The sequence below is a fragment of the Tyto alba genome, unplaced genomic scaffold, assembly GCF_018691265.1.
Source record: "Tyto alba isolate M040663 unplaced genomic scaffold, T.alba_DEE_v4.0 Super-Scaffold_38, whole genome shotgun sequence".
Lineage (NCBI taxonomy): Eukaryota > Metazoa > Chordata > Aves > Strigiformes > Tytonidae > Tyto > Tyto alba.
In genome coordinates this window covers 23,300,680-23,322,328 of record NW_024881313.1, presented here as the reverse complement: position 1 = coordinate 23,322,328, position 21,649 = coordinate 23,300,680, and the positions used below count along the sequence as shown (strand labels likewise).

Sequence of the window (21,649 nt, the reverse complement as noted above, 5' to 3'; positions counted from 1 at the left end):
TTTAAAGAGTGGCATAATCAAGTGCAATTTAAACTCTGGCTGAATGAAGACAGATGCTGTGAGCACATATTACATGCATTTAATGTCATGTAACTTCCTTTAAGATACATATTTTAGATACAGAGTTTGTATTCTGCAGCCTCAGCTGAGGACAGTGCTAAGAGCCCATTCATCTTGAATCTATGACTAGGCTACCATAGCACACATGCTATGGGACCATAGCAATGTCACTAGTGGCAGCAAAAAAGCTTAAGTATAGAAACACAAATAAAATGAAGCTATGATGTATGTCAGGAGCTCTGAACAGGTCTATAGCACACGTAAAGATCTAAGATACAGAAAGGCAGAATATATCTATCGCTTGCTTTACTTCTGCAAAGTAGGTTAGTTACATTGTGAAGAAAAGACCTCTGGTTGAAATTTCAAGGGCTACTCTTCTTTTTTTGTTATTAATAATTATTGTTTTAAATTTTTATGATCTATTTCCAGTCATATATTTTTAGGAGAGAATTTTAGCAGTCTTTGTATCTTTGCTAACAACAAAGAACTGGCTATTCATTTACTTTGACTGGAATTTTAAGCACCTTCAATTATTTTCTGTGTCAGAACTATCTTTGATGTGGACCTTATCTTAACTTATTATTGTGCTCGTGTTGCCATGGTAAAGGGCCATGCTGTAGTAAAACTGAATGACTGAATTCTATAATGGATTTCTGTCGTTGAAAATTGCATATTTTAACTTTGAATATGATGTCCTCCCTGTGAATCACAAAATTACCATGCTTTATTTTAATGCTTTATTCTCTTGGTTGAAGTACATCTAAGAACTATTTCTAGAGCATTAAGAAGACAATAGTGAGATAATGAAAAAAATTACCTTTCTTTTCTTGGTTTCCGTTTTTCGTCTTGTATTGATTTCTAAGAAAATACAAAGTAATTAAAAAATACTAAAAGGAAAGCTTATGCAAAGATACTATTCATCAATAAGTTATGTAGGAGAGTGTTGTATATTTGTCATTAAAAGAAAATATAGAGAATCTAATTTGCTGAGCAAGTGCCCAGAAAAATCTCTTTTAAAAATCTTTGAGACTGAGAATGGGATTAACATTGTAGCTCCCAAATTTCAGTTGTCATATTATGAAAGAAAGCTAAAGTAATTGCGATCAGAACAAAAAAGATCTAAAACTTTCAAGTATCTATAGTTGTTTTAATGAAGTTGACAACACTGTATTGCTGGCGAATTTACTGTGAAGCCATGAGAACTTCCATGAATGCAGACAGTGCAATGGGAACAGACATAATCCTATTCTCATTAATTTCAATGCAGTCTTGTCACAGGTTTTAGTAGAATAAAATGGACAAAAGTCCTGTTTAAAAAACAGTATACCAGGTGGCAAAAGCACCTTTCGGATACAAGACATCTAGAAATACACAGGAGAGAAGATTCATAGTGAATGTGAATAATTTCTTATCTCTAAGAGATTTCTGTCCCTACAGCCAAAACAATGCTATGTTGCAGCATCTAATGCATTACACTTCAAAGGCAGTATTTTAAAGTGCAGATGATCTTAATTTTGGTCTTAATTGTGTTTCCTGCAAGCGAGTGAAAACTTATTAGAATTAGTGATTGTAAAGTCACTGAGAATCAGAATTCCTGATGGATGTCAGTATGCAGGCAGATGGACAAAACATAAAATTTCAAAATGACAGTCTGATTTAAAGAAATACACTCAAAAAACCCCTTTTAGTGCCTTGTATGAACAATGGGCTGTTGTCAGGCCTCATTTATACCTGTGCACTCCTTTAGCTCATTTGATATGCAAGAGGATGAGAATGGAAGGTGTCTGATTAATATCTCTAACATGATGTGAGAGAAATATCTGGTTTTGCAGAAGATAGAGAAATTTTTTCAAAAAATACACTCATATGTGTGCCTTCATTTTCAAGTGATCTGGGTGTGAATCATCTGCAAATACCTGCAGGTCACAGAGATTTTTAATAAGGTAGAAAATCCAAGATAGCTGGAAAAGCTACTCTCAGGTTATCTCCAGTTAGAGCTCACTGACTTACCTAAGGTCTAAGAATTTAAGAACTAGTAGGTCTTCTTTCTAAGCTTCAGTGTATAGATATTTACACTAAACCTTTCCTTACCAATGAACTTAATGTCAGGAAGACAGGCTTCTCTTTTTCACATCGTCTTGAAAAATACAACTAATTGAAGGTTATATTGATTAATATCTTGAAAAACTGCTGCTAGAAATTCGTTCAAAAATTCCCCAGCATTACTGCAGTTTGTTTGCACTTACGTGAGGGCTGTTTTCTGATACGGAGCTGGCCATGTAACAAATCAGCTTTCAGAAAATACTATGTTCCTGACTGTATAGTTTTGGCTTTCTAAATATGCATTTACTTCAGAATTGCTCTTCTCCTCAGAAATTTCCTAATACAGAATTCAGTGTCATGCCTTTCATTTCAATCCTTTATCCCATCAATCTTGCTTTCACAAAACAAATCTTATTCTTACATGTGAATTTATTTTTAAGAATACAGTTTATTTTCAGAATATCACTGTTCCAAAGCTGTGTTATTTCAAAGCCCCAATAATAAAACATGGTTGTATTTGTCTTTTTTGGTATGCCAGACACAACTCTCCCTAAAGGCCCTGGTGACACCTTCTGTTGAAAGGAGAAGCAATTGCTACGGTTAGTTTATTAGCTGGGCTCTCACTGGCTGTTAAAATAGGTCACTAAGATACAGGCACCTCGAACAAATGAGTTTAATTGCTTTTTTGTTGGAACTGCTTTCTATGCTGCTTTTACATTTTCTCCCTTTCTGCTTACTTTCTTGCCTTTTTTTTTTCCTATATTTAAGGGCACTGAAGTCAAGAGTGGAAAGCAGCACTTGGTATCTGAACTTGGACCAAAGGCTATATATAGACACTCAAATCCATTAGTCTCCTGAGCTGCTGGTATTTGCCAATTCCTTCATAATCACAATCTGACACATTTGTAAAGGAAGTTACAGTGTGCATACTAATACAGCCTATTTAGTATTTGCTCTCTCTGCAAGATCAAGCACTAATTTAGATGCTCAAAATAGCTCTCTGAACCTGTTTATCTCCCATGACTTACAAAGAAACTATGGAGACCAGGCACTCAATTTGGGTACTGAAAGTGCAAATGCTAGTTATGCATTTAATGAATGTACGTATGTTTAGGTACAAAGGTAAAGACTGGGCTGACCTAGGTTGCCAGCAGGGTAACTCTGAACCTCAATTTCAAGTCCAGTTTGAAATGTGAAGTTTGTGGCCTGCCTCCTTTCACCAGGATGCAGCTTTTATGCTGCATTAGAAAGGAATATAGGGAAATAGGCAATTGGAAATTAAGTTCAAGTGGGAATTATCTGGCAGTTTTAGCGCACAAAAGCTTGCTAAACTCACATGTATTAGAGTGTAGTAGCTGGAGTCTTCTGGATTATTTAATGTCTTGGGCTTCCGTGGCCTCCTTGGGGGTCTCTTCATTGGGTGAGAATCTTCTACTTTGGCTGCAACTGTAAATAAGCAGAAGATATCAATGCTTATTTCTTCACAGAACAGGAAGCTTTTACAAAAACAGAGACTTTCACCAAAGAGAGAAAAAAAATCCACGTAGCCACTTTTATGGCTTGCAGTAACTCGAGAAAGCAAATGCTTTGGGCATCTCCATCACTAGACTGGAAAGGAGAACAGGTTTATCCATTTGAGTTCTGACTACCCAGAGGGACACGTGCCATGTAACAAATGTCAGGCTGGAACAGCCCAGTAGTCTGCCTGGCACAGGCTTCTCCTTCTGCAAAGGGCCAATGCTCCACATTCAGAAAAGGGCTCTGGAGGGTAGTGGCTACTGGAAGGCTACCATCTCGTAACAAGGATCTGGGTGGTGGGGATGATTTTTTTTTCAGACTCAAGTTTGAAAATTTCTCAAATAATCTCTCAAATGAGAGAACTAGCATAAGACCTCTGATTCAGAGGTTGGTCCTCTACCTTAGCACGGTGTAGATCTTCCTCAAGGTCTCCTGCTGAAGCTGCTCATTTCAAGCCAAATCATGTACCACTGGGCAACACAGCATGACCATGTCCATTGCATCCAGTGTAATCCACTTTAGTGTACTCAACTTTTGGTCTCTATTTCTACAAAAATATTTTGCAAACATGAAAAAAAATGCTTTCATTCTAATATAAACAAAATCAAGATTTTATCACAAAATGGCACTGCTGTCCTCTGGCAGTCTCCAAACTCAGAGTTAAGACACTGACTTGTGGATTACATTGGCTGGCACGTGGGGAACTAGAAAAATGTCTTGGATATTTGCTTGTCAAAAATCTATATGCAATTCTGACAGTGCTAAGATACTGGGCTGCTAAGGGTTCATAGGCTGTCTCAGAGCCAGTAGAGTGCAGGTTTCCTAATGCCTTATTCTTTGGAGATGACAGAACTGACTCTGGGGGGGCTGAGGGACCACAAATGTGTAGCATGGTGAGCATGATCACCTTCCATTTGGCTTCAGCTATAGGAAAAGTTAATAAGGGGCTACAGCAATTCCTTCATGATGAAGGAGGAAGGGCTTGCCAGGTATCAGAATAGCAATGATTGAGATGAGTCATTGGGACACACACAGGGTGATAAATGAAGTCACAGCACAAGGTTTAGGCATGGTGAACCATGTGTCCAGGTATATTGCATTATCCAGTGAGGTTTATAGTCCCATTGCAGAAGTATTAAGAGGACAGACCATGAGAAAAAAACCATCTCCTTACATAAATGAATATAGTGTGAGGGTGGAACGAGGATCTAGCTCCCAATGAATTACTGAAGCGTGTTCTGCTGATCTAATCCTGTCACATGAAGCGACTTTAACTCCATAAGCCACATGTGCTAACTACATGTGATTGAGTCTTAGAAGGAAGAATGTATTTTGTTCTCTAGTGGCCACCAGAAACCCTTTTACACAGTAAAAATAAAAACACACCCATGTACATCAGACATCTTTTTAATTAAGGAGGTAGCACAATCCTTTAAAATGCGAAACCATCACTAATACATCAGGGTTGACTCCTGTAAAATTAGCTGTGTAAGTTTTTTGTTATGTGTGATAAATAAAGGCTTGTAAAGGTCATGGATATACAGAGGAGCCAGAACAAATAATGTTAATTTAAATTGTGGTTGGATAATGATTACATTTATTGTTTTAGTTTCTTATCTGAAATGCAGACTGCTTCTCATGTAATGAATGAACAAGTATCTTTTAACATTTTGCATTTAAGGGAACAATGACATTTTTCTAAGCCAGGGTGCAGATAATTCATGTTGAACAATGAAATTTAGATGCAATAAATTCATTTCAGTAACCTGTATTAAATATAAATTACATTATTTGATTTGAGTAGGTATAGCATGCCTGACTGTGCTCTTATGTAGGCTGTTGTTACCTTGCTGCATTTCAAATGGGCCACCTGGAGTTATCCAAGTTTCTATTTGTGAGAGAGTAGAGGCTTATCTTCCTTATTTTATTTTTAAACAAAACAGGAGCCTAAACCGGAAGCAATACCTTCCAAAAAAACCCTTAAAATTCAGTGTAGCTGAATAGAAACACCTAACCCCTTGTCTGTAGGGCATTTTCAAAAATTATGTCAAAGTCATGACTCGATGAAAATCTGGAAAAAGAAAATGAAGCTAAGTTGGGGACTTTAGGAAAATCCCAAGGAAAAGGCTCTCATAATACCTAAAGATTTTTTATTGTCCCCTAAGAATTCATCACTGTGTATGCTATTACATTATTTAATTTATCACTGTCAAACACATAAAGCATTATCATATTCTAGATTACAATTATTCCAACTGAAATTACTTGTATATTGCTTGCGTATGTGCTCTGCAAAGAAAACTCTTCTTATATTCAAAAAACCATCATTTTGACAATGGCAAGGGTTTCAGTAAAAAACAGCTTTTCATCTCATCTTGTGCATTGTACATATGTATGAGCTATGCAAAAGAACAGAGGGGACAGAAATACCATGTTAAGGCAAGCAGCCTTCTAAGCTTGGACCTCCATTTTTCCTTTTTAAAATTATACAGAGTGCTGAAAATGCAATTCTGAATTTTGTCTCCAAATTACACAGTAAGTAGAAAATAGTTTTATGGGTTTAGCTTTCTTTGTTTCACCTGAAAGAGAACCTGGGATTTCCTTCTGCACTTAGATTTGTGTGCTCATTGCTACTGAAATACAGCTGATGCGGTAGTTGCTGCATGGGATAACTCACTGCACAAAGTAAAATCTGCTTTTGTATTAGTTGCTGATAATTCCAGAAATCACTGATTTAGTAGAATTAAAGGTGGAAGGCAAATTAAATACCCAAGCCTGATAAATGGTGAGTTTGATGTCCTTGTTTTCCAGATGGCCTATACCTTTCTGCAGTAGGCAATGAAGCAGAAAGGAGGAGCAAAATAATTCACTTATTAATAGGCCAATTATGTTGCTTATGGAGTTCATTACAAAGAAAAGGTTTTATGGAAGTCCAGTCTCTCCACAGTAAAATGTCTTCCAGCCTAATTTTCCTTAAGACTTCAAGTATCTCTAGCAAGATCTGGCCCTGTGCCTTACATGTAAAAGGAGAACTGATGATTTCTATCTAACATTTAAATAGATACGTTACAACATTGATACAAAAACCATTCACAACTGTAGCTGTCAAAGCACTTTGCAAATGTCAGGTTTGCGCTATCATCCCTATCTTACTTGCAGGGTAAATGAGATACATGAAGCAAGACTCACCGAGACTTGCTTAAGATTATGTCCCAGGGAGTCATTAACACAGCCAAGGAGCTGTGCCCTGCGGTTGTATCTACCTGAATAGGTGCAGTCAGTGCTGTGACACACACCCTGGAAACTGGAAACAAAACCATTTGATGCTAGGAAGACATTCCTTTTTTAAAGGTTTTAACAAGAGGAAGCCAGGTTGAACAGTGAGTTGAAAGGAAGGATCTTCCTCAAACTTCCCAAGTGCGTGCAGTCAGTACTCAGTCAAAAGAAAGAGGTTTTGCTCTTGTGACCTGGATGCTTTGCTTTTGAACATCAACCGCAAATGTTAGCCATGCTGTAACCTGTGCCAAAGAAGCTAAATCTCTCTCCTGCCCAAACCTAAAGCAGACTGTCAAAACATACATTTGACCAAGTGATGATGGAAAGCTTAATAAAAGTTAAAGTCATTCTCCATGAGAATGAATGAATTACAGAGTTAAAGGTCAGCAAAGGCAACTAAATAGTGTGGCTGCCAGGCAACATTAAAGAAGGTTTAGAAAATCCAAGGAAAATTCCTATCTTTATCTCAGCTAGCTTGTTTAACACTAGTTCAAAGGTTCATGCCTAAGTTACTGTCCTGGTTTTGGCTGGGTTAGGGTTAATTTATTTTATTTAGTAGCGGGTACAGTGTGTTTTGGATTTAGTGTGGGAATAAGGCTGATAACACACCGATGTTTTAATTGTTGCTAAGTATCATTATTGTAAGTGTCCTGGGTTTGAGTGAGTGGTGGGGTGTTTTTTTTTGGTAGCATGGGAGGGGGCTACAGTGGTGGCCCCTGTGAGAAGGTTCTTGAAGCTCTCCTGGCTTCAAGTCAGACCCACCTCTGCACCAAGGCTGAGCCAATCAGCTGTGCCTCTATGATAACGTATTTAAGAAGGGACCTGTGAGGAGGAGTCAGACTTGTAAGGAGGAGTTGTGGCAGCTGTGTGAACACCAAGGTCAGTGGAAGAATGGAGGAGAAAAGGGGGGGAGGTGTGCCAGAGCAGAGACCCCCCTGTATCCTGTGGTGAGATGGCAGAGCAGCCCTGCCCTGCTGCCCATGGAGGTCTGTGGTGGAGCAGATGGTGACATATGGTCTGTGGGGGGCCCCACACCATTTGAGGTGACTTCTCCCGAAGGAGGCTGGGATTCTGTGGGAAGAAGCAGCCTCCATTGTTGTAGTTCAGCACTGGGAAGACTGCAACATGCGGGGGTGTCCCACACTGGAGCAGCTCAGGAAGGGCTGCATCCTGTGGGAGGGACTCAAGTTGGAGAAAGTTTGTGGAGGACCGTGTCTTGTGAGAAGGCTACCATGCTGGAGCAGGGGGAAGAAGTTCCAGAAGCTCCTCCCCGCCCAAGATGGAAGAAGTGGCAGCACTGACTGCACTCTCCATTCCCTGTCCCCTGTGCTGCTGTGGGGAGGAGGTAGAGGTATTAGGAGCAAAGCCTGAGTCTAGGAAGAAGGGAGGGGTGGGGGAAGGTGTTTTCAAGATGTGGTAATGTTTCTCACTGTCCTACTCTATTAAGTGTTGTTGTTGTTAGTGTATTAAATGTATGTTCTTTTTTTCCTTACCCTAACAAGTCTGTCTTCTGCCTGTGACCATAATGGGTGAGTAATCTCTCCCTGTCCTTATCCCAAATCCCGAGCCTTTACTTATTTTCTCCTTCCCAGTGCTGGGAGGGAATGAGGGAGTGAGTTGCTGTGTGGTGCACAGTTGCCCTCTGAGCTCAAACCATGACACTAAGTTAAGGAATTTTTTGGTTTCCCATAATCAGTCAGCAAGCAGGTGCACAAAAAGGTGGGAGAGAGCATGGCTAGGACAGCTGACCTGAACTAGCCAAAGGGATATTCCATACCACAGAACATCATACTCAGTATATAAGGTATGGGCAGTTGGCTGGGAGGGACGGATTGCTGCTTAGGGACTGTCTGGGCATTGGTCAGTGGGTGGTCAGCAACTGTGCTGTGCATCACTTGGGTTTTTTTCCTCTGGTTTTATTTCTCTCTCTTTTTGTTATATCCCTTTTCATTACTATCACTATTATTATTATTAATTATTATGATTAATATATTATTTTGTTTTAGTTATTAAACTGTTCTTATCTCAACCCCCAAGTTTTACTTCTTTTTCCAATTCTCCTCCCCAACCCACTGGGTGAGGAGGAGTAAGTGAGCAGATGCGTGGTGCTTATTTGCTGTCTGGGCCTAAACTACAACAGTTGCATGCACACTCTTCTACTTTACGGTGTTCGGTTACAAGGTATTACTGCTTTCATACTCAGCCCTCACTGAAAGCTCCAAATACACTGAAAAATAAGAAAAGGGACAATGACATTTAGGACCAACTCATTTCATGTATGTGTATCCTGAACACCACCGCAAACTATGGAAACTGCAGAGAGGAGAGCTGCATGTGCTCGAAACATTCAAGTACGAGCAAGAAATGCTTGAATAAAGATGAGTCAGTATCAACACCCCTTTAGGTTGAACTGTGTCCGCTCATTCTGACATACAATGATAAGCTTGGAAGACAACAATCTCAAGGAATCAACATCCATGGATGCTAATGTAAATTAACGTATGACTTACAATAGATCTTATACTGAAGACTGGAGAAATAGTGTGGTTACAGATGTGATAAGCATCTACGTGATGAAAGGTCTCTATTTATTAGGCCACCTGGAGAAACAGATAAACCCATCTTCAGGTCAGTTAAATGAAATGTTACATGTTTGATTCAGCGCTGTATCTCACAGGGACAGAAGTATAAAGCCAAACTCAGAATAAAGCAGGAAGAAAAACAACAGTAAGAGCAGTAATTGTATGGGTTTTGTATAGCAGCCTGGATGCAATCAGAAAAATGTAAATACAGTAACTGGAATTCCAGGACTTGATAATGAGAAGTTAACAGGTATTACTGCTTACATTTATGCATATCTTTTTGCTGTCCTAATTGTACACAGTGTGAGCATGTACTCAAGTTTGGGATTTGCATATAGAAAAGCACTGCTCTTTAACATCCTGGTTAGTAACTTTTAGTTACTGTTTATTCATGGAATATTTACCACAGCCAGATTTGGAAATTACAGTTGATGGCTGCAAATCTTTAGCAATCTGGAAGAAACAGAGGGATTTTTCTGTCACAGACCTAGAATATGAACTGCAAGAGACTGAGAACTCTCCAACTGCATACAGCAGGAGTTGAGAGTGTTTGATCTCTCGTGCATAAGTCCTGCCAGCCCTGCTGAGGGAAGCAGTTTCAGTTTCCGTCTGAGACTGACACTCTCATTTCTGAGAGTCTGGTGACCTGGGATTATTGCTATTTAAGAGAGGATGTTTAAGGAAAATGGCTGTACTCACTTCCGTGACCCCCCAAATCTTATGCTCTGCCATGGATCTGAGTGACTCCCAATACAGATCTCGTCTGTCCTGGCTGCATGGTGTCCAAAGGGCCACTCCAGTAGCTGAGAACAACCAGAGAGGAGAAGTGCTTGACTACCCTGCTTTTTTCCAGTCCCACACCTCCATGCTCCCTGGCCACTCACTTGCAAAGAAGAAAGACTGGCCAGTGAATACTGCTCTCCTCAGCCACTGCTACAAAGGTTCCCTTTTCCTTGCAAAGGCTGCCCATGAAACCTCCATAAATAGTGATGCGGCAGCCTATAGCAGGAGGAATCCTGGGTGAAAACCCTGCCTGTCTCACTGCTTCATGTAGCTGAAAAGGTCCTCAGCTGCATCAGAGTTACTTGTACCATGTGAATTTCATTCTAAATATAGAAGGTTCTCTTCCTGAGATTTTGTACTTGAACTGTCATTTAATATTTAGAAGGATGGGCACCATTATTCATCTGGATAAAAAAGAACAAATTTGCTCTCATAATGATCAAATTCCCCTCACTTCAGGCTTTGACCTCAAAAAATCTGACAGCAGCCATTTGTGCATCTATTCTGACACCACAGTAACCCAAGGCTCACTAGCAGTCCAAAGGTGCAGTCCTGGGATGCAGCCATTATGTTTAGCTGAAAGCATTTAGCAAGCAAATATAGCCTACTCAGAAATTCGTGCCACAGGGAATATTGCTTATTCCAGGAACCTTGTGCAGCTTGCTTTATGCATTTTTATAAATACAAATAAATTCACTAAAGAACAACTTAACCTTGTGGATTTAAGATTCATTTAACCTTTCTGCTCATATGTTCTTTAAACTGCAGGCTTTGCATTTTTATTAAAATAAACAGTTTTGAAAATCTGAGCTTTTGTCACAGTATGCCATCCAGCTGTCCCACAGTTCCTCCCCTTCTCTAGGTTGTAATGTAATAAGATATTTTATCAGAGGAGCTGGTAAATTCTCGAATTGGACAACAGCCACCTACCCACAGATTAAGGTGGACAAGTATTCTTATCTGGCATACAGCTATAAAATACAATTCATGCGTTAGAGCTGTAAAAAGACATATAAAACTAGTGAAGCTGAAGAAGAAGTGTGAATAAATGTAAATGACCAAGGTAATTACAAATAGGTAAATACTACATGATTTAAAGAACAGCTAAAGCTCAACAATCCTTGCCTTCATAAAGGTAGGACAGCAAAGGTAGCCCTAGAGGGAAACCTGCAGTAAAAGCATATTTTTCTGTATATGTGTGTGTATAAATTGTACTGTAACACATAACATAGGCAAGACAGGAAGGCTCCTCCTTGTTCAATAGACAGTGGATCACTCACCACATCTACCTGCTTCACTTCAGCATGATAATCTGCAGTATATTACCTCAAGTTTTTTGTTTTATGTAGTTATCTTACTATATTGCATACAGGAAGAAAGTACGATACCCAGAATGCTGATAACTCCTGTGTTATAGACAGTACAACCTAAATGGACTGAACACTGGCATAGTTTGACTTAAATAGTCTCTACATCTAGTTAGATCACGTTTGCTATAATAAACATCTACTTAAGACAATGCAGCTTTGTGACTGAGCTCTGTAATGCTTAGACTTCAACCATCTGACAGGCAAGCTGTGTAGTATATTCTCTTACTTCAATATCCTGTGCACTGGTCATAGCTGGAAAAGAAGCAGTTTTCCTGTTGGGAGAATTATGTTCAAATGTAGAAAGTGGAAGTTCACATTCCATACCAAGAAAGGTCTTTCAGTGGACTGGTTAGCAGTTATAAATACGGCTGTGGGGATATGAGAAATCAAGGCTCAGGTCCCTGCTGCCATCACTCCATACCCTAGGTGAGTGCCTGAGTCTGATGGCCACCGTCAAACCCACTGTGTTGCAGAGTGAAAATTCACATCATAGCCAGGAAGGCTGGCAGAACACAGCGCTTGACATGAACCAACCTGGCCTTTCTTTGTGCTTTTTTAAAGTTCAACATCTGGCAAAAGCCACCTTCGTTCCATTTATCATGAGTAGCCACACAAGTTATACAATGGACTTGGGTCAACAACAGGACACAGCAAACACAAACTACAGCTGCCCAGCTCAGACCAGCTGGGCAAAGAAGGGCCAAGGAGACAGACGCAGCTCGAAGTATAATACAACCTCTTGTATTAAGGGAAAGTTGGCTACAGAAATATCGGGAGCAAGAGTTCTGTCAAGAAATGGAGGAGGTTTTGGGGTGGTTTGACTTACTGGAGCAGAGTATTTAGTAAGTGACTAGCTGGACAGCAATGAACAGGCTGGAAGGGCTGGTTTGATTTGAGATAGAAGGGGCCAATTCATGCTTTGCAGTGTTTAAGGGCTGGTAGGACAACTTTAGATAGCCTGTGCCCTAGTGGGACATTTCTCTCTAGTGAGTTCAGTCATTGCTTCTTAGTCAAACAGCATCTCTACTTCATTTTAAATGCATTCAGCTTTGAAAAGGGTAACTCCTTCTGAGGTCTGTACTCGTCTGCATGCCAGCTTGCAGCAATTTAATCAAAACCAAAAGCATATGTCGACCATATTTATTTTGAAAAAAAAATATTTTGCTAAAATTCTGCATGAGATTGTGAAATGAGCATACCTTGACTACAAAGTATGACTTAATCTATATGAATATGAGCATGCAGGACTCTCTTTTTGATGCTTGCTACTGTTTTAAACATATGATTGCTGTTGCTGAAATTTTCTGTAAAAGGTAATTAGTCAAAATAACAAACATTCCATTTTTGCACCCGTAAGATATGGTGGGGCTTGTAATTCAGCAGTATTTTCTTACAGATTTTGCCTGATGCACAAAAGAGATAAGTGCTGTCATGTTACACATACAGACATTTGTCAGAACACATAAAGAAAATAAATCCTCCTTTTGCTAAAACCACACATTATTAGCCTGTAAAAAAAATCTTACGTCCTTTTATTTATTAAAATGAGACTAAAGACCTGGTCTCTTGTGCAACACAGCAACTGTTTCAATGTTATCTTAAAAAGCATTTTGACTTGGTTCAAAGAAATGTATGACTTTTCATGTCAGTGTTCAAAAGGAAACAATGCAGCACTTTCACACGCTTTACCCTACTGCTTTAAACCTCTGTGGCGTCATAATACAGTGGTTTTCCAAGGGCATTTTCAGAGATAAAGGGAAGTGACCTGGCTGACTGGTCACCACTTTAAGTAGGGTTGCATGCACAGGTGACAAACCCTGGTGTCCTTTTGCTTCCTGCAGGGTTACTTAAATTTATAGCAATGTGAAGGGTAGACTTTGCTCCATTTCACACATGGCATGAATGTACCAGTACATTTTCACCTAGATCACTTCTGTAACTAGTGAGATCTTTAACTGATAAAACAGGGATTTGTGTATTCCCTTTCCTTCTATGCACCTCTCTTCTCTAGCTTCTGTAGGAAAATGTGTAAGAACCAAGAGTTATTTTCCAAAGCATGCATTTTTAATTCCTCAGGTTTATATTGTCAGAAATCAGCAATATTTATTAGAGAACTCAGTAAAAACCCATTAATGACAATCACAAACACTGTCTTTACGAAAGATCATGACACAGTTTTCCATTTCATGTTTGTTTTCTCTTGCAGATTTTGGTCTTGGAAATAGGCTGAACTACACAGATTATCTACTAGCAGCCAGTTTACACTTTGAGGTTTAGCTTTTGTAAACACCAAGCCCTCATTCTAGCAGCTTGCCCATTTGTGAGGACTGCAAAGCCGGGATGAAGTACTTTTAGGATCTCTTCAATATAGCCATGGGAACAGAAAGAAGTTTCAGCACGCATGACAACTGAATCCAGTGTTCTACTGAAAATAGTACAATTAGCTCTGGGCAATGAGGGACAGTTCTGGATCTGATCCCAGCTGTGCAGAGGCGAGCAGAGATTTTTCCCTGAGGCAGTGCAGTGGCACGGGCTGGCACAAGCTCTCCTGCAGAAATGAAGACCCACCCAGTCATCAGCCACCTTTGCCTTCATCTTCCTCCACATCTGCTGCCCAAAATACAGGCTGAGGAAATCCCCTCTTACATCTATTCTAACTAAAGAGGCATAAGTAGCTCAGTCAGCTCTTTGTGGACCTCTCCGTGGGGCAGAGTTCTTAATGATCTTCATGCTCTGAATCCCATGTCTGTCATGTTTATTCTCTCAGTACCCTTACCCGCTGTCACCTAATCTGCTCCAAGCATGCTTGCATTTTGGGAAGTCCCACTGCCCCTACTAACTGGAATATAAATAACTTTGAGGTGTGTTTTCAGAGGTAATGTCCTTCTAAGTTTGTGAATTAAATGGATGTCAATTTATTAATAAAACTTTACTTGTAATTTTAAGGACATACCCACCAACATGGGGAGGAGTTGCAAGTTTTGATAGCCTCAGCTGAATTTATGGACAGCTAAAACTTTACTCAGCATATATGTGACAAACATTAGTAAATTGTTTGGCATAGTACCAGTAGCACGTACAATTGAGCAACATAGGAGTGAAAAAGAGACAGTGTGGGATTTTTACCAAATAAAAGTATTCCTCGAGATGGTATGTCTAGGTCTCACAATGATTCATTCATTCAACCTTAAGCAGCATTGATACAAAATATCAAGAAAAATGGTAAATACATAAATCCCCACCAGGCTTGGATATTTCTCTGGAAGCTATATTCCAGACATGTACTGATACAGGGCTTAGTACAAAAATGTACAGCCTGAGTTATATGAGAAGCCAGCGCTAACTGTACTAGTTCCCTGGTCTTTAAAAACATGACTAGGAGTCAGTTCTTGACAGACTTGTTTACAAATGAAAATTTTGTTAACAGTAAAATTCAACATTACCTGACTGACAAACATGAGAAGGAAGTTGGCCATTAGCTTGCTTATCTTTGGACAGCATGACAGGTCTCAGCTGATGTGACAGTATCATTTCATTCAATTTTTGCTGCAATGCTAAGTAGTCTTCAGATAATTTTGATATCTGAAAAATGTAACACAGGATTTTACCTTATTATATACGTAAGTATACCTGTTTCAAGGTAGTCAAAGGTAAAATAGTGGACTAGAGAATTAATTTAAAAGGTATTGCTTCACCTGCTACACTGCAATGTAGACTCCTACCACATTTACCTCCCCATGCCCCTTAAAAGAACAAAACAGACAAAGGAAAAAATGGCACATAGGGAAGTCCACACCGCAGCCCAGTCCTGCAGCTACTTCGTACTGATTTACTCATGTGAGCAGACAGTGCCTTGCTGACGCAAAATAGCTTCTGCAGCTGTAGGCTCACCTCTCTGCACATGCATGAGTCCTCGGCATCAACACAGACACTTTTAGTTTCAGGCATTTCACAGGTTTACTGAATTAAGTGTCTTGCTTGGTAAACATGCATTTCAACAAAGACGAAGCTTCTGCATTCAACATAAACCAGGTTAAAACTAACAATTTTTTGCCAGTGCTCTAACTTTGTCTTTCCCTCCTTCCTGAAAAGGGTATTTTCTCTTGCAGCCCAAAATATGCATTTTTATAGAACACTCATTACAAAATCTCAGTTTTAGTTTAGAGTAAAACCCCAGTGCCAGTAAAACCAGTAAAATAACTGCCATTCTGCCATTGCTCAGAGTATTATACTCAACATATGTAGCTTACAAGCCTCTTACCTGCTGCGAAAAGGCTGCCAAATCACAAGCCTCTTTCTCCGAGTGTCCCTTCAATGTCTTTGAGTCTTCAGCCTCTGTACCTGTGCTTTCCTGATCTTTTATTGTTTGGGGATCATTATTTTGCATGCATACTGCTTCTGTTGGCTCCTTTATAGTTTTCTCTTGACATTTGCAAGGTAGTTTCCCTTCTTTTCTGAGTTGTCCCCTCCTTCTGTAATCCCGATAACTGCTCTGAATAACCACTGCTGCCTTCTCTTCGTCTTCTGAATCTTCTTTTTCTGCCACAACTTGTTTCCATGAGTCTCTTAGTGACTCTTTTCTTATAATTCCTTTACATCCCGTAGGCCTCACTGCTTCATGTTTCAGATGGTTTCTTTCCACATCCCTGTCAGTCCTGGGCTGGACCACAGCAGATTCTTGATTTTGCTCATCCGCACTGAGTCTGTCTCGATTATTTCGCTCTCGCTTGGGACTAGGTTCAGCTGTGATTTTGACAGAAGATTTGCTGGACAACTCTTCCAAAGAGGCCTGTTCTTCACCTTCACCAACGTGTTTTCTTGCACGGTTCTGCTTCACGGAAGCTCTCGCTCCTTCAGTAGATGTTTTCTGTTGCTCCTGTACATTCCCTGTGTCACTGTACCCAGAGCACTCGCTGTCAGTAACAGCATCAGCTTCGTCTTGAGTCTCCTCGTCTGCTGCTTCTTCCAGTGTATCATTTTGAGCTGGCTGCAGTTGTGCTTCAAGGAATTCCACAGCAGATAATTCTTCCTCTGCTATGTTTTTGCACTGTTCCTTTATTTTTTTACGGACTCTGTAGCCTCTGTAATTGCTCTGAACAATGACAGCTGCTTCTTCTTCCGTTTTAGGAAGGGCACTCTTCGCTCCAGCTGGACTTTCCTCATTCTCTTGAAGTTCTTCATCCTTTTCCTCTTCGCTAATGGATGCTGCACTTTCAGTTTGTTTCTTGCTAAGTGATTCCCTGAATGGAATAGTTTTGAGCAAAAATTACAGCTGAAGGAGATGCAGGGTAGTGACAATTTTAAAACTACCTTTGGTGATGTCTGCATACTTAATGGCAAATGGGAAAGATTTAGTGCATGTAGCTAATTAAAGATCGCAAACCAATCTCTGTCTTTCTGATGATTATTATTTCTTCAAGTGAAAAGGAACATCCCTGTTAAACTCTTCACAGAAAATTGCTAGGGGGACAATCTAGGCTGCATGAGGGCTGACAAAACAGTAAAGAATTAATTTAAATGTTAACAAAAACATAAGGCAGAAATTTTTTAGCACCTCAAATATGTATAAATATACACAATCCTAAATGTATTCATGAAAGAAAACTTCATCAAGTCACACTAGGAATGCAAAAAGAATGATCCTGGGCATAGGCCCAGGTCAAATTTAAAAAACCCATTCCCTAAACTGTCTTTGTTACTATCAAGAAAATTTCAGTGCCAAGTTAAATCTGCCACTCTGTTCCTTCCCTCTGAAAGACTCTGGACTTCTTCACAACTGTTTTCCACCTACAGTTGTGATGAGCAAAGTACTACTAGCTCCATTTCAGAGACTGGGACTACAACCACATTGCAGAGATATTTAGAATGTGATTCATCTCACCTAACTTTTAGCTGTTTGATCTGAGCAAGACGTCTGGATTCCCGCTGTCATCACCTATGCTTATCCCAAACAGCGACTTAAGATGAGAAGAACAGTTCATTGCAGATGCCTACTTCTCGCTCTTGTCTGAGCATTTTTATGATGAGCTAGTTTCAAAAAGACTCATCTACAGATTACATTAACATTACAGGTAAGCACAATATTGTTGATCTTTCCCCTAAATATGCTTTTATTCCCTGGGCTTAAAAATACAAGAAAGTTTGCTACTGACATTAAAAAACTCCACATAAATGTACATTACCTCTGCATACATATCTAGAATAATCCTAATTTCTTTCACTTTTCTGTAACGTTGCTGTTCAGCACCGTAGTAACTGAAAAGGGACACATTTAAGTGACATAAGAGATATAAAATAATACTACCTCCTCATTTCAAAGGTCTTCCTCTCCTTATATCCCCTGTAGTGAGACTGAACTGTTATTGCTGCTTTGTTTCTTGTTTCAGTTAGTTCTTTTCTCTTCTTCCTGAGTAAGTATCCTCTGGCAACTGATACAAATTGTAATACAAAACAATCTTAGGCAACAAGCAATGGGTTGATGTCCCACACATTTCAGAGAGTCAAAAGAGCATTAGACAAAAAACAATAAGGAAATACAGACTGGAGTGGTTATTATGATTACAGTTCATCTGAAATTATTCTGTCCCACAAAACTTCTTTGAGATTTCAGAAAGCTGTACCCATTCTACATGAGGATACAACCAAGCTCTTTCTTTGTACTTTGTTGGACTAAAGAAAATACAGGAAGATGCAGAATGAAGCAGAACCCCAGTGCTATAGAAGTACCTCTACAACACAGTGCACTCAGATTCATGTACCTGCTCTGCTTGATTCAGGCAACTGGTTTGACTGAATCTTTAATTTCCCTGGGAAATGCCTGATTATCAAGCCATAGAGATTACCAGGCTCTCTTCTGGCAGAGACTTGGAATTAGCTGAACATTCAATAGATCAGAATAAAACTTAACATTTCATAGCTCAGTGGATACAGAAGACTTAGCTCATGCTCCTTTTCCAAAGAGTCATTATTCAAAATGAAAAAGCTCAGCATGAAAGACGTTCTAAGCTCCACAGTAACCAGGTACACTGTGGCAAGGGTACTTGCTACTTCTTCTTTGTGGGAGGCACAAGTTCAAGTTTCTGGGCTGAACCAGGATGGATAAGGACTCAAACATGGGTGTCCCCTGAGACATGAAGGTGCTGACTAGTCACTAGGGGCTTGACGCAGTTGCTGGCCCATAGGTATCTAGTGCCATCTGAAGTGTTCCAGGATAGCCAAGGCATCTACATGTAGCTGGCAGAAGGAACAAGACAGATGTGACTTTCTGGAGAGAGAAAGTTGGGTACACTACATGAAATAAAGCCGGAAGCCAGGCAAGGCAACCTAGGGCATCTCAAATGACACTAGATAACTATATGGGGGCAAATGAGCTGAGCATTCGGTAGTTTTGAATAAAATGAATCCAACTCTAGGCTCTGCTGACTATAAAAGGAGTTTAGACACCTAGGTCACTTTTAGACACTTACACTGAGGTGTCTTAATCAGAAACTGAATTGCATTCAGAATGTTGCTTCAAAAATTCCTGAACTTGCAAATAATTTCCTAAGGGGAACTGGCACAGTCTCCACAGTGCTGTGATTTGGACAAGTCTGCAATTCCAGGGATTCAGCACAAATCCACTAATCCCTGACAAAATAGAAAGACCATAGTGCTTTGTTGAAATATTTTTGTTGAATTCTAATTCCAAATGCAGTACCAAGACTATAGGGATAGAGGATTCAGGTGATTTAAATACCCTGAGGAGATGGTAGATATGGGAGCTCTTACTCCAACTCTGCTGAGAGTGTTTTGCATCACAGGAAAAGGTCAAGCTCACTTAAGAATGGGAAGGGAGCATAAGCAGTCTATCCTAACACATTCATTCAACTTGGTGCTAGGTTTTATTTGCTTTAGCTTTCCCTACTCATAATTTAGATCATCTTGGACTCCACTAGATGCAGTGGGTCAGTGTAAGAAGCACTGTATAAAAGGGACATAAATTACATCTTGATTATTGGATACATGGTAAAGGAACCCAAATACTTACGGAAGTGGCACAGTCAGTTTTTAAACTGCAGTCTGACAGGGCCTTAGAAAAGTGCAAATTATAAAGCCCTTGCAATACTTCTAGAGTTTCTTGGGCTTCTGAGTCTATCCTCATTCCATTTCCATACAAAAGCAACTCAACAAGAGTAATTTTGAAATAAATCAAGTTATGTTATCAATGGACTTGCCACTGTAAGCTAAGTCTGGACTTTTTAGACTTATTCTGGTTCACCTTTGAGGTTTCCTGAGAACTTTGTTATGAGATAGTAGCTGTCTAATCTTTGTTTTCAAACTGGAAGAGTTTTGTATTCCTTTAGAAATAAAGGCGGGGGGAGGGCGTGGGAAACAGAGAACTAAGTAAAAATGGACTTCCATTTTGTTCTGGTTTCTTGTGCACTGGAAAGTTGAAATCAAACTGCACGCAGGACAGAGAAGGTGGACAAGAAGAAACATTGGGGAGATCAACAAACAGAGCAAAGTGGTAAATTCATACTTTTGCCTTTGCTGAATATCCTAATATAATTGACAACTTTCAGGTGTATAATTATTTTTGGCATATCACTGGTTTTTATTCTGGTTTTAGATTGTTTTCTACACTGAGGAGGTTATACCAACTGCAGTGAAGTGCTCTTCAGCATGCACCAACATAGGCTCAATGCACTTAACAGATGCATCTGACTGATTAAAACCAGCACTGGTGTTGGGTATATACTCATGAAGGCATGTCTGAGGTAGTTTAAATGTAGATAGCCTGGGTACTGGTAGCACGAGCTTATATGTGGGGTTGCCACATAATTTGCACATTTGTGCCAGCTGTTTTCAGACCTGTGCCTCTCCAGTTGTACTGCTGCTGATTTCAGAGCTGCCTGGACTACATCTGGCTCGGGGACATGTCTGCAGGGATGGGGGAGACAGAAATATAGGGAGGAAAAAGGAATGTCACACAGCACACATCTGGGGCCAAGGTGATTATTTATGCAGAACAGAAGGAATATTTGGTAGGTTGGATCAAGCAATGGCACAAAGGAATCAGAAACAAGAGTGAAATTACAGATTGTAGTCTTTTCAAACATAACTGTTACTGATATGTAACAAAACCTATTCCTAACAGAATAACATGCACACACACATTATATGCAGATAGTGTCATATGGGTCTTCAACAATACCAGCTGTAATACTTCATCATATCAGACTAGAAGTGAAAAGCCTTGCTATGGCATTGAATCAGCCCACTTCAAAGCTGTGGAAAATGCCTCTAAGCCACTCCAAGGTACAGATAACAGAATACATTGAGCCGTTTAGACCACTGTATGTAGATATATAATTGATAAATTATACCTCAGAACATGTAAATGAACACAGTCAGTGTAGCTAGGTAATAGCAAAGAATCTGGATCAATGTATTGTGTATGGATAGCACATTAAAAGCCATGAAGGCAAACAATTCTTACTTGCTTGAAGTCTAGTAATATATTCTTCCACTTTTTTATTACGTTTTGCATTTCTGTATTCTTTACGAGCAACAAAACCCCTGTAAGCTGAAAAGAGATGCCAAAATTTAAATAATCCATTAGGTACTCAAAAGGCTGTAAGAATAAAAAAAGTTTGGAAGGAATTACGGACCTCCATTAAAATATTTATAAATATTTTGCAGGCTCTATCTTTCAAAAAAATGGCAAACAAGCACAATCAGTAAATCTACGTAAAAACTATGTTTTCTGGTGAGTAAAGTTGTTATGAATTAAATGAATACAAAACACCAGAGAATCATAATGTAATGTAAGATAATGTTTAAATGTATTAAAAATTTCAGTTGATGTCTTTATCAATAGTGTAATTGGTATTATTATCTAGGCCAGTTAAAATGTTTTATTTTCATTATTATATTATACAACCCTGTCAGAGCCAAAATATTATTAGTAACAGTATCATCTGTGCAATCACTTCCTTCCATTGTTAAAATTGCCTTTTAAATATAACATTGATAAAT

The 21,649-nt window shown here is 39.4% G+C and overlaps 1 protein-coding gene across 10 annotated transcripts in view; it reads right to left on the bottom strand.

The window, feature by feature from the left end:
- MYO3A (myosin IIIA) overlaps positions 1-21,649 on the bottom strand; it is a 121,130-nt gene that overhangs the window by 4,246 nt on the left and 95,235 nt on the right. For 5 of the 10 annotated variants that reach the window (XM_032990960.2, XM_042802074.1, XM_042802075.1 and 2 more), the window contains 6 exons: positions 21,111-21,197; positions 17,937-18,060; positions 15,894-16,872; positions 15,076-15,214; positions 3,440-3,549; positions 878-918 (listed from right to left, as the gene is read on the bottom strand). In XM_032990960.2, the coding sequence (XP_032846851.2) occupies positions 878-918; positions 3,440-3,549; positions 15,076-15,214; positions 15,894-16,872; positions 17,937-18,060; positions 21,111-21,197 (1,480 nt within the window). Of the gene's footprint in view, positions 1-877; positions 919-3,439; positions 3,550-4,021; positions 4,169-9,407; positions 9,498-10,178; positions 10,283-15,075; positions 15,215-15,893; positions 16,873-17,936; positions 18,061-21,110; positions 21,198-21,649 lie in introns of those variants that run through there. The other 5 variants (XM_042802076.1, XM_042802077.1, XR_006166224.1 and 2 more) reach the window with 4 other exon arrangements.